Genomic DNA, 14,220 nt, shown 5'->3' with positions numbered 1-14,220 from the left:
CTAGAGGGAAATGCCATCCGCTTGCAGGAGGCGCATGGAGCCTGCCTAACTGGACTTTTAGCGGCCCAGTCAGTGGTGCTGACTGGAGCTGCCAGGGTCCCTTTTCGACCAGGTGGTCTGGTTAAAAACCGCAGGGCTGGCAACCCTACTCACGCCAGCACCACGTTTAGTCCCCGTGAGTGAGGGACGCCACCTGTGGGGCTCTTGCTTTTAGAACAAATTACTACAAAAGCGCACAGTGGTTTTTAATCAAAAAAGAACTACCAAGAAAATAAGTCACAAAAAATGGACATCAAGGCAACGCACCCTACAGCGAGCGCGCCGCTGAGCACAAGGGCCACAAGTGCTTAGAACGCCTCTATTTATAGCTCCCTCTCAAAAGCCCGCCCTACCTGCACTTCCTCCCGGCGTCACTTCCGGGGCAGCCCAAAATGGCGGCGGGGGTGGGTGACAGGGACCCGCTGCTACGGCTGAGACGCCACCTGAGGGAGGAGGTAGAGCCCCAGACGCTGCTGCTACAGCCTCCCCCCGGGGGAGTGGCTGGTAGGTGATTCCTGGAGCCTGTGGGGGGGACTCCCCCCTTTAACACGGCGGGGGGGAGGGGTGGTGCGTGACCGCTGCCTGGGTGGCGCACGGCGCCTCCCCTTCTCCCCACGGCCTTGGGAGAGGAGGGCAAGGCGGGGCCCGCGCGCCCCGGTCCCAAGAGCCCTCGCGCGGGAGCAGCGGTGTCGGCTGCGGGGAGCGGGGGGAGGCTCCCCTGTGGAATGCGGTACGTGCGGGGGGGGCGCCAGCGCCGACAGTCCCGCGGCTTTTCTTACAGCGTGCTTTTCCTGCAGCAGCTGGGGTGCCGGGCAGACGGAGCCAAAGGAGACCGGCAGGGAGAAGGAGCCTCCGGGCTGATGTGGGGAGGGGAGACGATCGCTCTGGGGCTGCCGGTGGCTGTACTAGATGTCTGGTCTAGGGGAGAAATTGCACCAATACTCTAGGAGTATTACACTGGAGGCAGCACTTTCAGCTCTAAGCCTGCCTTACACTTCCATTTTAGGGGGTTAAGTGTGTCGTTTAGAGGTTTTTAATTGAAGTAGTGAACACCAGTAAAACCCTGGTGTGGCCCCTATTATACCAGTATAAATGTGGCTCATGCCAGTGCAGTTATTAGTCTTCCCATAGGGGAATAAGTGGCTGTAGCATACCCTGCTATAACTATATCCATGGTGGTGGTGGTGGTGGGGGGGGTGCTGTGCTAAGGGGTGGTACCTCGAACTACACTTTCTCATGTGGACAAGCCCCTTGTGTGTGAGTTCCAATAGCTGGCCCTGTCTGTCAAGGTACATATTCTCTGCCCCTTATGCTAGCCCGCCCCCCCCACACACAGCTGCTGAGGAGAGTTTAACAGTACTTCCTTCTTGTGAATTTGTAGGTGTGTCAGACATCAGGTTGCGGTAATTTATTGTTATGAAGCTATTAAAATGTTCATGAGAGGAGGGAGAGTAGTGGGGAGGAAGACCTGTACCAAAAGTGAAGGACAAAAAAAATCAGAGGTCTCACACCCTTGTTGCAGAGGATCTCAGGAATACAAGAATCGGATCTCAAAGCAATGTTTATAGGCAGCATAAAGGCCCCTGGAACTGTGGACCAAAGGGGGTTGAGACAAAGGGAGGTTCCAAAGTGGTAAGTTAGGTAAATTGTGTCATAATAGATTTAGCAAATGATTATGCAAATCACAGAAAAATATAAAGTGAAATAAAATATATTACCATGGCAAGGGTGTTACTGAATGTTTAGTACTCGGGAAAAGAGAGAGGCAAATCCAGGGCAGTTATAAATTAATATGCTTGTCATAATAAAGGAGGCTTAAAATATATGAAATGTTCAAATATGCAAATATTTCTGCAGATATTCCCTTTAGTTTAGTTAAATGTATGTGTTTTGTTTAATTGGTCTTTCAACATCGCAGGTAAAAGAACATATATCCTTGCTTTCAGAACCACATGCTCCTTTGCCCTCACACTGATTCAGTCTGCTCTAAAATTTGTAAGGCACTCAGATCTTACAGTGAGAATTCTAGAAAAATCTAGATTTCCATGTAATCACTTTTTTACAGTAACTTAAGTTAATATTCTCTACGTATCAAGCTAGCTCCTGACACTGAAAACTTGGCATGTGACATTGGTAGGAAGACGATCTATGGGGAAATTCAGCTTGCAAACATCAGAATTAATGAAAATGGATGCAAAGAAATTAGTGTGTGGAACACTGGTCTTACCTTTGCATGTGTGTCTTTCATATCAAACAAATATATTCTTTCTTTATAATAATTCTTAAGTGGTTAAATAACCTTTTCAGCAATGTAAACAGCTCTTAATGTTTCTGGCAAGATACACAAACAGTGTATGCTGATTATTTTTCATCAAAAGGCACCTTGCTTAGTTTTTGTTTTTATTTCAGGAAATTTGCAGAACCTTTTTAGAATGCTTCCATTTTAATTCAAAATATTTTTATAGTGAATACATTAATCTCTAAAGAAGAATGAATTAGAAGGATTAAGTGTCCTATTTTATTTTAATAAAATGATGCTCCATTTACTGGTGGTTTATAACAGAGCAATCATGATTTTGTTTACAGAAGAATCTACAAATGTGGAGAAAAAAGAGAAGCCTCTTCCCAGACTTAATATTCACTCTGCATTCTGGATTTTGGCATCAATTGCTGTGACATACTATGTTGACTTTTTTAAAACTATCAAAGAGACCATTCAAGCAGATAGGTAAGGGACCCTCTTCTTAAAAAGAAAAGTTCTATGTATATCGTCAGTGTCATACACAAAACATGGTATTTCTAAACTTTGCATTATTGCTGTAGATTTCATCTTTGTGGTCAATTAAAAAGTTAATTTTTCCATGTAAGCTTAAAAAATTCTTCTTACACAATAACACAGGATCCAGTAATCGAATTATAGTACATTATTTTGCTATAGTGTATGGGAACAGAATTTAGAACTTGCTCTGTCTTTTGGTCCTATATTGGGTTACATTTTGGAAAGGACATACTGTGTCTTACTTTGGCTCTGCAGAAACTGTCTGTTTTTGGAAAATTCATCTGAGTTTGAAAGAAGTTAACACCATTAACCAAGGATGGCTTACTGCACTCCTTGAGAGTGAGGGAAAGGGAATTAAAATGTAAAAATGAGGGGATAATACCTGGATTTAAGATAGAAGTCAAAAGATTAAAAAGGTAATATTTATTTTCATTGCTATTTGTCCTATGGCATTAGTTTACAGAGCTAATGTATTTGTGGGGGGTGGGTTAAGTTGAAACCATTAACCCAAAACCTTCATTGGTTTTGAAGGAGCGAATTGAGGATCGAGTCTTTTAAGTATTTTATAAGGCCTCAGTTGTGCAAACACTTACATATGCTTAAACTTTACAACTATGGATAATCTATTGATATGAATGGGACTACCCATAGTAATAAAGTGCATATTTTCAGGATTGGTGTCTGAGACTGCACACTCGTCAATAGAAGTACTAGTGTTATAGTTGAATTGGAGTAAAGATTTGTAGACCCTGTGCGGATACAAAATTTGTATCTGCGTCCAATCCGTAAACATGGTGCATGGATATCCGCATCCGCCAATGTGGCTATCCACAGATATAAAATGGATATCTGCAGATTTGCAGGGCTCTAAATATTGAGCTGGTTTGAAATAGGGGTAACACAAGTTATGAACTAATCTTTGTTGAGAAGTTTTGGGATATTGGAGAAATTCTAAAATTCTTGCCTAATATTATGTGAGCTAATACGTAAATTCCATATATTGCACGTAGAGCAGACACAGTCATAATAATTAATTTGTAGCACATAGTTTTCATTCATCGTGTGTGTGTCTTACTAGGTTATCAGTTTTGAATATTGCTGATATTTTCTGGGCTCTTTATGAAAATGGCTCTCATGGTGAGGAGAGGTGGCAAGCTTTTTTTTTTTTTAAATGAAGTAGCTGCTTCCAGTGGCTTAATCTTGTGCCAAAGATTATTCTACAAACATTGTGAATTTTACATAGACAGTTTTATGTTTCAGGAAACCAGATAATTGTTACTGATAAGCACTTCCTTATCCAGTCATTGGATTTGGTTTGCCTTGATTATCACTCATGTAACTTGTCTCATCCATGCATACACATAAGAACAGATTTAAAATCCATAAAACATAGAAGTTTTCAGAGCTGTAAAGTACTATTATGGTACTATAAAAAGGTAATGAAATTTAATATCAACTTGTCTTCTGATGTGTGTATTTTTTTTCTTTAAATTTAAAAATTATGTTTAGGATCAGATCAATAACTTTCTTCCTGAATAGAGTAGAAAGACTTGGAATGCACTAACACTTTTGCATTGTTTTCAGTTGGGCTGGTGCTTGATGAGTATTTTTGAAAATCTGTCCCCAAATGTGGTTGAGGGTCCGATTTTGTGCTGAGCTGTTCGGTCCCCTGTGATTTGAGAGTGCTTAGCTCTATGCAGAATAAGGTTCCCAGTGTCCCCTTGTCTCTACCAGCGCACATCTAAGAGCTTTGCTGCAACATTTCAGAGCAGGTGATCTCTTGAACAAAGACAATTGCTGTGCTGTCCTTTGTGGTTTAGTAAATTCAACTGAGGTGATATAAATTTGCTTAATTTGTAAAGTTGAGCATATTTGAACTCTATTTGGACATATCTCACCAGAAAATAATTTTAAAAAATAATTTTCTTCTAGGAGGTAAGAAGCCATCACCTATAGTCCATAATTTGTTAGCTTTCTAAGCTCCATACATGTTGAGTTCCATACACTGTTATGCCTGGATTTGAAATAATTTTTCCTTATGGTTTTGTTTAGCCAGTGTATTAAACTGTTTGACTCTATTAGAATCCTGTAGTGAGTTTGCAGATGTGAAAGTTTATTAAGACATTTAACTAACTTTCCGTGTGAGAATGATCTGAGAAAATACTGTAGTTTAGGAGTTGAAAACAAGGTAATACTGTGTATTTAAAAAAAGAACTTTTTTCCAAGGGTTGCAGTACCGCAGAACTAAGTGGAGTTAAACTTTAGTTAATCCAGGAAGGCTTCTGTTTGATAATGTTCAAAGAAAAGCTCAGAACTTCACTTTATATAAAGAACTACATAATAAACTGTCATATGAAATACAAATGTAGTGGTTATCCTCTGGCTTGGGAATGTGGCCAAGTCTAAACAAAATAGTTTTGCCAATATAGCAATATCAGTAAGGGGGTGTGTTTAGAGAGGTTGTGTGTGGGGTTTTTTGTTTTTTTTTGTTTGTTTGATACATTTCTGTATCAGCAAAAGTCTAGAACAGATCCAGTTATACTGGCATAAAAATGCTTTTGGTAGTATAGTTTATTTCACTTTGATGATTTGGTGTAAGCTATACCAGCAAAAGCACTTTTGCTGGTATAAGATGGATTGGTCCATATAGCGATATGGCTAAATCTTTTCTAGTGTAGATCTGGCATGAGCCTAACTATATAGGACTCTGTTAATCTGTTGACAAAGCTTGACTAACAAAAAGAATTATTCCAGTATATTTATACACTGCAGAGCAAAACTTCACTAATTCCCCCTAATTACTGAGACTTGTTGCAAGTAACTGAATTTTGTGAATTATTGTGATACGTTATTCTTGCTGTTATTATGTATCCTAAGATATGCTTCAGTACTTTCTTTGTTTTATGCAGATGTGTTGTATTTTGTGAAAGTAATGTACTCCTAGTAACATCAGCGTTTACTACCACACAATAAAAATCTATGAAGTAAGGAGCTACTTGTGAATTAGAGTGATGGATAATAACATGCAAACTGAAATTTGTCTGTATTTAATTTCTTTATTTCTTTGCAGTTGGTGCTTTGTCCTCGGCAGCTGTTTGTTGGTTGCAAGCTTAGCTATTGCTTTTTACTGCATAATATATCTAGAGTGGTATTGTGGAATTGAGGATTATGATGCCCAGTATCCAGTATTGATACCTGTCACAACTGCCACTTTTATTGCAGCAGCAGTTTGGTAAGTTAAAGTGCTGCAGAAATACATAAAACTTCTGCAAAACCTGAAGAGGGATTACCAATGGTAACACCAACAGGCTGTCTAATTTAGAAGTGCTATAGAATGGTCACTTCTGTAGATTTTGGTCAAGTCCAGTAATGTTACTCACTTCCATCATTTTTTGGTTGCATTTTCCTTGTATTGAAAAAGTGAATTCCTAACTGTTGGAAAGCTATGATTGCAGACTGGAACTGAGGCCAGTAATGGTCAAAATTGTATATTAAGTCCACTTCTAGGTGTGCTGGGTCTTCTATTTTTTCCAAGTGTTACGAAGATAGAAAAGTCCTTCACTACTTTTTGTTAAATTAAAGGTGATTGTTAAAAATAAAGCTGAGAAGATAAAGTGTATAACTGACAAGTTAGTTGTACACCAACAGTATTTAGTTTTGTCCTGGTTTTCAAGGTGGCATCTACCTCAAATTGCCAGACTGCTGGTCAGTACAGATAGCTTTTATCAAACTTGCAGAATACTGCTTAAATAGAAAAATTTCAAGATATTTTTGAAGGATTTATAACTTGGCTCTTACCTAAATGCTCCAGCCTGATGCCTTGCTTTGTAAAATGCTAAACTCTTATTCCCAGTCTATAACAATTTTGCATGGATACAGAAAAAGAAATCTGCAAAACAAGAAGTTTGTGTATTCCAAGCTTCACTATTGCATGAGTTTTCAGACAGTGCCAGTAGGTGACCTTATGACACATCTGCTACAAAACTTGAGAACAAAAGGGAGGGTGAAAGAAGAAAAACGGTCACACTGGCTTAAAATTTCTGTTTTTGTTGCTTAAGTCAAATCTTATTCTCAGGTTATACAAGGATATCTTGGAGTTCTCTTGTCAATTAATTCATGGTCAAGGCTGCTTAGCTGGATGATTTTAAAGCTTTTCATAATTGCCAGCCCTGCACACTGAACACTATCTGAAAATCAAATTGCTCATCTTATTTCCTACATAAACACAGACAATAAGAAGCCTTAAATTAAAAGTTCTTTATGCTGATGCCCTCTCTTCATGGCTGTAATATTTGTTGTATAGGACAATAATTAATAACTGTTTTGTTGGGAGGGTTTCTAGTAAACCAAGAATTGTGGCACAGGTGTGTAATAACATGGTGCCACTTCTATAGAGTTGTCTTCCACACCATAACAAAATTATTTGATTGTGTAGAAGAAGGGGAGAATTTATTACAATACTGACAGGTTTCAGAGTAACAGCCGTGTTAGTCTGTATTCGCAAAAAGAAAAGGAGTACTTGTGGCACCTTAGAGCCTAACCAATTTATTTGAGCATGAGCTTTTGTGAGCTACAGCTCACTTCATCGGATGCATACTGTGGAAACTGCAGAAGACATTATATGCACAGAGACCATGAAACAATACCTCCTCCCACCCCACTCTCCTGCTGGTAATAGCTTATCTAAAGTGTTCATCAAGTTGGGCCATTTCCAGCACAAATCCAGGTTTTCTCACCCTCTGCGCTCCCCTTGCGCCCCCCCCCCCCCTACAAACTCACTCTCCTGCTGGTAATAGCCCATCCCACCATCAACCTCAGCCTGGTCCAGTCCACACAAGAGATCCACTTCCTGGACACTACAGTGCTAATAAACAATGGTCACATAAACACCACCCTATACCGGAAACCTACTGACCGCTATTCCTACCTACATGCCTCCAGCTTTCACCCTGACCACACCACACAATCCATCATCTACAGCCAAGCTCTGCGATACAATCGCATTTGTTCCAACCCCTCAGACAGAGACAAACACCTACAAGATCTCTATCAAGCATTCTTACAACTACAATACCCACCTGCGGAAGTGAAGAAACAGATTGATAGAGCCAGAAGAGTTCCCAGAAGTCACCTACTACAGGACAGGCCTAACAAAGAAAATAACAGAACGCCACTAGCCGTCACCTTCAGTCCCCAACTAAAACCCCTCCAACGCATTATTAAGGAACTACAACCTATCCTGAAGGATGACCCAACACTCTCACAAATCTTCGGAGACAGGCCAGTCCTTGCCTACAGACAGCCCCCCAACCTGAAGCAAATACTCACCAACAACCACATACCACACAACAGAACCACTAACCCAGGAACCTATCCTTGCAACAAAGCCCGTTGCCAACTGTGCCCACATATCTATTCGGGGGATACCATCAAAGGGCCTAATAACATCAGCCACACTATCAGAGGCTCATTCACCTGCACATCCACCAATGTGATATATGCCATCATGTGCCAGCAATGCCCATCTGCCATGTACATTGGTCAAACTGGACAGTCTCTATGTAAAAGAATAAATGGACACAAATCAGATGTCAAGAATTATAACATTCATAAACCAGTCGGAGAACACTTCAGTCTCTCTGGTCACGCAATCACAGACATGAAGGTCGCTATCTTACAACAAAAAAACTTCAAATCCAGACTCCAGCGAGAAACTGCTGAATTGGAATTCATTTGCAAATTGGATACTATTAATTTAGGCTTAAATAGAGACTGGGAGTGGCTAAGTCATTATGCAAGGTAGCCTATTTCCCCTTGTTTTTTTCTACACCCCCCCCCCCCCCCCGACGTTCTGGTTAAACTTGGATTTATGCTGGAAATGGCCCACCTTGATTATCATGCACATTGTAGGGAGAGTGGTCACTTTGGATGAGCTATTACCAGCAGGAGAGTGAGTTTGGGGGGGGGGGGGGGCGCGGAGGGTGAGAAAACCTGGATTTGTGCTGGAAATGGCCCAACTTGATGAACACTTTAGGTAAGCTATTACCAGCAGGAGAGTGGGGTGGGAGGAGGTATTGTTTCATGGTCTCTGTGCATATAATGTCTTCTGCAGTTTCCACAGTATGCATCCGATGAAGTGAGCTGTAGCTCACGAAAGCTCATGCTCAAATAAATTGGTTAGTCTCTAAGGTGCCACAAGTACTCCTTTTCTTATTCCAATACTGTTTTCAAATTTTTGTCTTTCAAGATTGGGGTATTGAGTCCTTAATCTTACTTCTGGTACAATATGCCAAATATGTGCAGGATATAGTATGTGACATTAGAACTATTTGTTTTTATTTCCAGTCTCAACATTGCCTTATGGCCTGTATGGTCATTTCTCACCCCTTTGTTGCTGTTCACTCAGTTTATGGGTGTTGTGATGCTTGTGTCACTGCTGGGATGAGTCACATAAGGTAACACATTTTTAAATATTTATGTACATCCACACATTTGTTTTTTGAATTACAATAACTTTCATTTGACAAACCAATTGCACTTTAACAAGTTTAGTCAATGTATCTTGTCTGTAAATTAGTCCTTATGCAAAATATGCAGTTTTTACATGCTGAAAACTAATCACTCCCCCCCCACCCTTCATTTCTGAATTATTTTTCAACCTTCAGGAAGGAGCCAGGGTTGGAATTTGTTACATCTGTGTTGGTGCTAGTGGGATAGAGATGTTGGTAGGTGGTATATCAGTGTGTGTCTTCGTGGTGCTTTGGCCATAGTGCAGGAAAGAAATGTACTGCAGAATAGGATTAAGTGGCTTGTCAGGGAGATGGACCACTGATTGACTGAGGGTGGGGAGGTCTGTAGGTGAGTGCACGCTGTGCTGGCATTTATCTGGCTGAAAGGAGGAGTGGCAGCTACAGGAAGAGATGGGACTAAAAGCAGGAATTGCAAAGCATACTTTGTATAGAGCATTGGAGTAAGGTGGGACTATTGCTAGCCTCTTAAGAATTGAGTTCCTAATATGCCATTAACATAGCATTAAAATTAATACGTATATTGGCAAATATGCAAAAAACAAAGTCCCTAACTAAAATGTTACCTCAGTATCTGAGGGGAAAACTTGGCCCAAACTCTACTAAAATTCCCAATAAATGTGGTATTAGAACACTAGTGACTTGAGAAGAACATTGCAATATTTTTTCTTTTGCCTCAAGCAATATGAACTCTTCACTTGAACCTTTTTTCATCCTGTGCATCTCACATTCAAGGACAGGGCGAACTTTTAGGTTTCCTCCTCCATTTCTCCAACATACTTGTATATCTTATTTCCCATATTCCACATGCTCTGGTAACTGAGGGAGTTTTTCCATCCTTACCTAAAACATTGTCAGTCTGGATTGTAAGCAGTAGAGACCAATGAATTTAGACATCAGGAACTTTTGGCCAAGTGGCTGAAACTTTATTAATCACAAAAGGATTACTTCTGGGGGCAATCTGTCCTAGTAGCAAAGGAAAAAGGAGAAAACTATTGACACCCATTTGTTACCATTTCTCCCCTTTCTTGATGCTCAGATCCAGAGCATTCCATTCCTAGGTCTCATCCTTCCCACTTAAACAATAGCCTTTCTTTGTTTGCAATCCAGAATGGCTTGAGAAACCACTAAGTCTCATGAGGTGGCTCATGCTTCCTGCAAGTGAGCCACCTTTTCTAAGGGAAAAGAATTTCCCCTTGCAGATTTGAGACCACCATCCCAGTAACTACCCTCCTGAAAAGGGGATCTGACCGGCTGTACAACCCAAAATTGTGATCCTCTGAAAGTAAAGTAAAGCAAACAAAAAAAATCCAAGCTGCACAACACAAAACCACGTATATCCATGTCAGTTCAGCAAACCGCTTATACCAGCTGCTGGAGCCAAGAAAGAGGCCCTCTTCTGTTTAGCCTGGCTCTTTATTAACTGCCCTGTGCAACAGACATCCGGATTATCCAATGGTAGCTCCCCTCCTAGAGAAACTGGTTCACTGGCTAGCTGACTGGTGTTACAGGGCATAGCCTAGTGGGTTAGCCTGTCCTTGGCTGCCCTCCGCTGCCTGCCCATCCTCGGCCCTGTAAACCCGTTCTAAGAAGGCCAGCATGCCTTTATGTGAACACAGCGATGAAGAATGTAATGTACTCCTTTCAGTTTCTGTCTCTAACTCTAAAGCTAACACATCTGAGATAATAGTTCTGACAATATATAATGCTAGTTTTGCTTTTGTTTGCACAAAAGAGCTAAAATAATATAACTAATCCTTACTTTTCTTTGAGTTTCTAGGTGTCAAGAAATCTGCCTTTGCAAGGAGGTAACTAACTTGGTTCACTACACTGTGTGCAAACTTTAAATACTATGGATTCCTTGTGAACCTCTGCAGAAAAACATGGCAGTATTGTATTTCAGAACTTTAATATCACATTAAGAGTCTGATTCACATTTACAAAAGCAAATCAATTCAACATTCATGACAGTTCCGTCTGTCACTAGCCATGTTATTGTTGGAATTTGTAGGGGGAAGAGGGGTGCATGTGCTGCAATGCCCAGAAGCTACTAGGCTGACTTAAAGAACTGATCAAATTAAGGTGTCACTAAAGAGTCCTAGAAGCGTCTGTTATTAGTAGCAGATGTCTGGAATGGGAAGCGAGTTGGATAACATATCAACGTCAGCTATTCAGAAGAGATGAGAACTTTCAACTTGAACAACTCAAGTGAATTCGGAACATAACCTCTGAATTGTGTACTGAATTTAATGATGCAAACTCATCAAAATATAGTGCGGTATAAGTATGTGTGCAGTCTAATTTGAAATTGACTGGAAACTGTTGGCCCTACAAAATTTACACAAAATATTGGTTCCTTAAGCTTTGTATGTAAAGCGCTCGCTGTTTCAAATTATAAGGCAACGGTTTCCTTTTAAACTAAATTCCTGTGCTCTGTCATACCTTTTAAAAATGATAATTCGGAGAATCTCTGCTTAAACTCAAAAGTTGTGTAATATCTCAGCCAATAGCTTGTCAGTCAGTTGTTTGACTTTTTTATCAAAGTATAAATGCAGTAATGTAGAACCTATTTTAGTGACCCAAAACTTATGATCTTTCTATTTCTTGACCAAGTTTATGTATAGTATTACAAAGGTAGGTAACAAGCGAGGGATGTATTCTTAAATGCATTTTGTCTAAAAATAATAATCAGTTGACTTGGAAGTACTTGAGATTTTGATTTAAATGTTGTGCCACTTAACACAATTAAACCTTATTAATTCCATTTGAATTCTAAAAGTAATCCTACAATAGATGACAATTCTAACCCAGGCTTATACCCAAAGAGATGAGCTTCTGGCTGGCTGTCAGTTCAGTTTTTGTTTGTGTATCTTCTGCTAAATTATTGGTATTTGGAATTAGTGAATCAGGCTCAATCTAGATGGACCATGTTTATAAACTTCTGGTATGCCATATTTTATCTTTAAAGAAATATTCTGGTCTATTGCCTGTTACTGTACCTCCATTAAAATTTTGGGGCCAGATCATCTGCAATAGCAAAGAAGCCACAAGCTGGTATGGGAGGAGGCCTTCAACGATGGTGTAAACCTCACCTTTGCACACCCTTGATCCTGGTACCATTGTTAGCCACTTTAGTATCCCTGGCATAAATTAGAGCATCTCAAAAGAGTGGGTGCTACTAGAGGTTCCCCCTTTGCTGGTGTGACCCTCCTGTGGCTCTGTGACCAGATTCTGCCAGCACTGTGCAGCCATGCAGCAACAGAAAATATGCCCTATGCCTAGAAAAATTATTGATCCATAAAATTTTAGTACATATTTGTGTTTCTTTGCCACTTCAGACATGTACATTTTAAGATCTTTCCTAGACACAGTAAGTTATGAAAAGTACAAGTGCCACTTATTCTCTTGATTTTTGTTTGCTTCTCTGATACAAGATTTGGGGAATTAAATTGCACTTATTCACCATTCCTCCTCCCTATCTGCTGTTAAATTAATTTTGTGTATTACATGGAAGAGTGCCTATTAACCAGATTTCCCTTTCCTTTCTCATCAAGAAGGAAATCTACTATAAATTTAAAGGCAACTAGTCATGCAACATTGGGAATGTAAAACTGTTGGTTCATTTTGGTTGAGATTAACAAATATTTTTCTAGAAAACTACAGCATTTAATCACAGAGACGGTGTTGGGTAGAGTACTTAATGTAAGATACCACCAAAAAACAGGCATTTTAAAACTTAAGAATGCTTCAGCTCACATCTACTGTGTACTAAATTTATTCTTTGATTGTTACTTGAAATCTGAGATAGCAAACCAGCATATAACGACTACAGGAGGCTAAATCATTTAACGTGTATAAATTTTCATAACTCAAGCCATAAAATCAATACTAGTGCTATTTCCACAGTATATGAAGTGTTTGTCAACATTTAGAAGCTCATGGGACTAGCCATCATTCTGATAGGCTCTAATCTGTCTTAAAACATATTGCTTCATTTTGGAAAACATGTTACTCAAAGCATGCAACATAAGTGACCCATCAAATTAAAACTGGTGTTGTTTGAACTAGCTGGTACAATAAGTTGATCGCTTGAGTAAGTCTCTTTTAATTTTAACCTTGCCGATCTAATGAGAGCTGGAAATATTCTCAAATAATAAAAGGGAGACTTTCTGCAGGCTCAGGGTTTTCAACTTGTTTTAAAAATTCCTACAGTTTCTGCATGTGTGTGTATATATGTAAATTTGAGATGTATTTTGTTTATCATGATGCCTCAAATGTATTATTGCTCAGGTGTAGTAGTTCTGTCATTGTATACATCAACAACATGAATTGGTTCCTTTTAAATCTTGTATATTTGCATTAATAAAACACTATGCAGCACACTTAATTTTACAAAGTTTCTGACTGGAAGCTTTTAATAAAGTTTATATACAGATGACTGATTCATTTTCAATGCCTCATTCCTTAAACAATCTGATTATGGTGTTCAAGAACACAGTAAACATGTTGATTTGTGAAGCAGGTATGTTGTAATAATTGGGCCTATGAATTTACCCAATTATGAGCTCAACTGTAAAATAAGTGAAAGTTCATAAAGTGTTATAATAACCTATAACAAATGTTGGGGGAGTGGATGAAATTAATCCAAACAAAGAGGCCTACTGATATAACTCAAGGACCATGTTAAGATCATACCTGGCAAACACAAATGTGGGACCAGAAATCAAGGGACTGAAATTGGTGTGTTAAAAATTAGGCCTATTTGGTTGGTATTTCACGTGTCACTCCCTTTTGAGGGCCTCAAAAAGCAACTTTGGGGGAAATGCTGGCTGACTGAAAAATAAGAGATGAGGAAGGAGTGAGCTTCCCCATCAT

The 14,220-nt window shown here is 39.6% G+C and overlaps 1 protein-coding gene across 1 annotated transcript; it reads left to right on the top strand.

Annotated features, from left to right (window-relative positions):
• The first annotated feature begins 398 nt into the window (after nt 1-398).
• On the top strand, nt 399-13,787 carry TMEM128 (transmembrane protein 128). The gene is made up of 5 exons (XM_048848865.2): nt 399-543; nt 2,626-2,767; nt 5,889-6,050; nt 9,164-9,273; nt 11,126-13,787. The coding sequence occupies exons 1-4, from the start codon at nt 432-434 to the stop codon at nt 9,261-9,263; spliced, it is 516 nt and encodes a 171-aa protein (XP_048704822.1). The 5' UTR covers nt 399-431; the 3' UTR covers nt 9,264-9,273; nt 11,126-13,787.
• The last annotated feature ends 433 nt before the right edge of the window (nt 13,788-14,220 follow it).

This window comes from Caretta caretta, chromosome 4 (assembly GCF_965140235.1).
Source record: "Caretta caretta isolate rCarCar2 chromosome 4, rCarCar1.hap1, whole genome shotgun sequence".
NCBI lineage: Eukaryota > Metazoa > Chordata > Testudines > Cheloniidae > Caretta > Caretta caretta.
The sequence above is the reverse complement of the archived record's forward strand: the minus strand, read 5'-3'. Positions and strand labels throughout refer to the sequence as shown.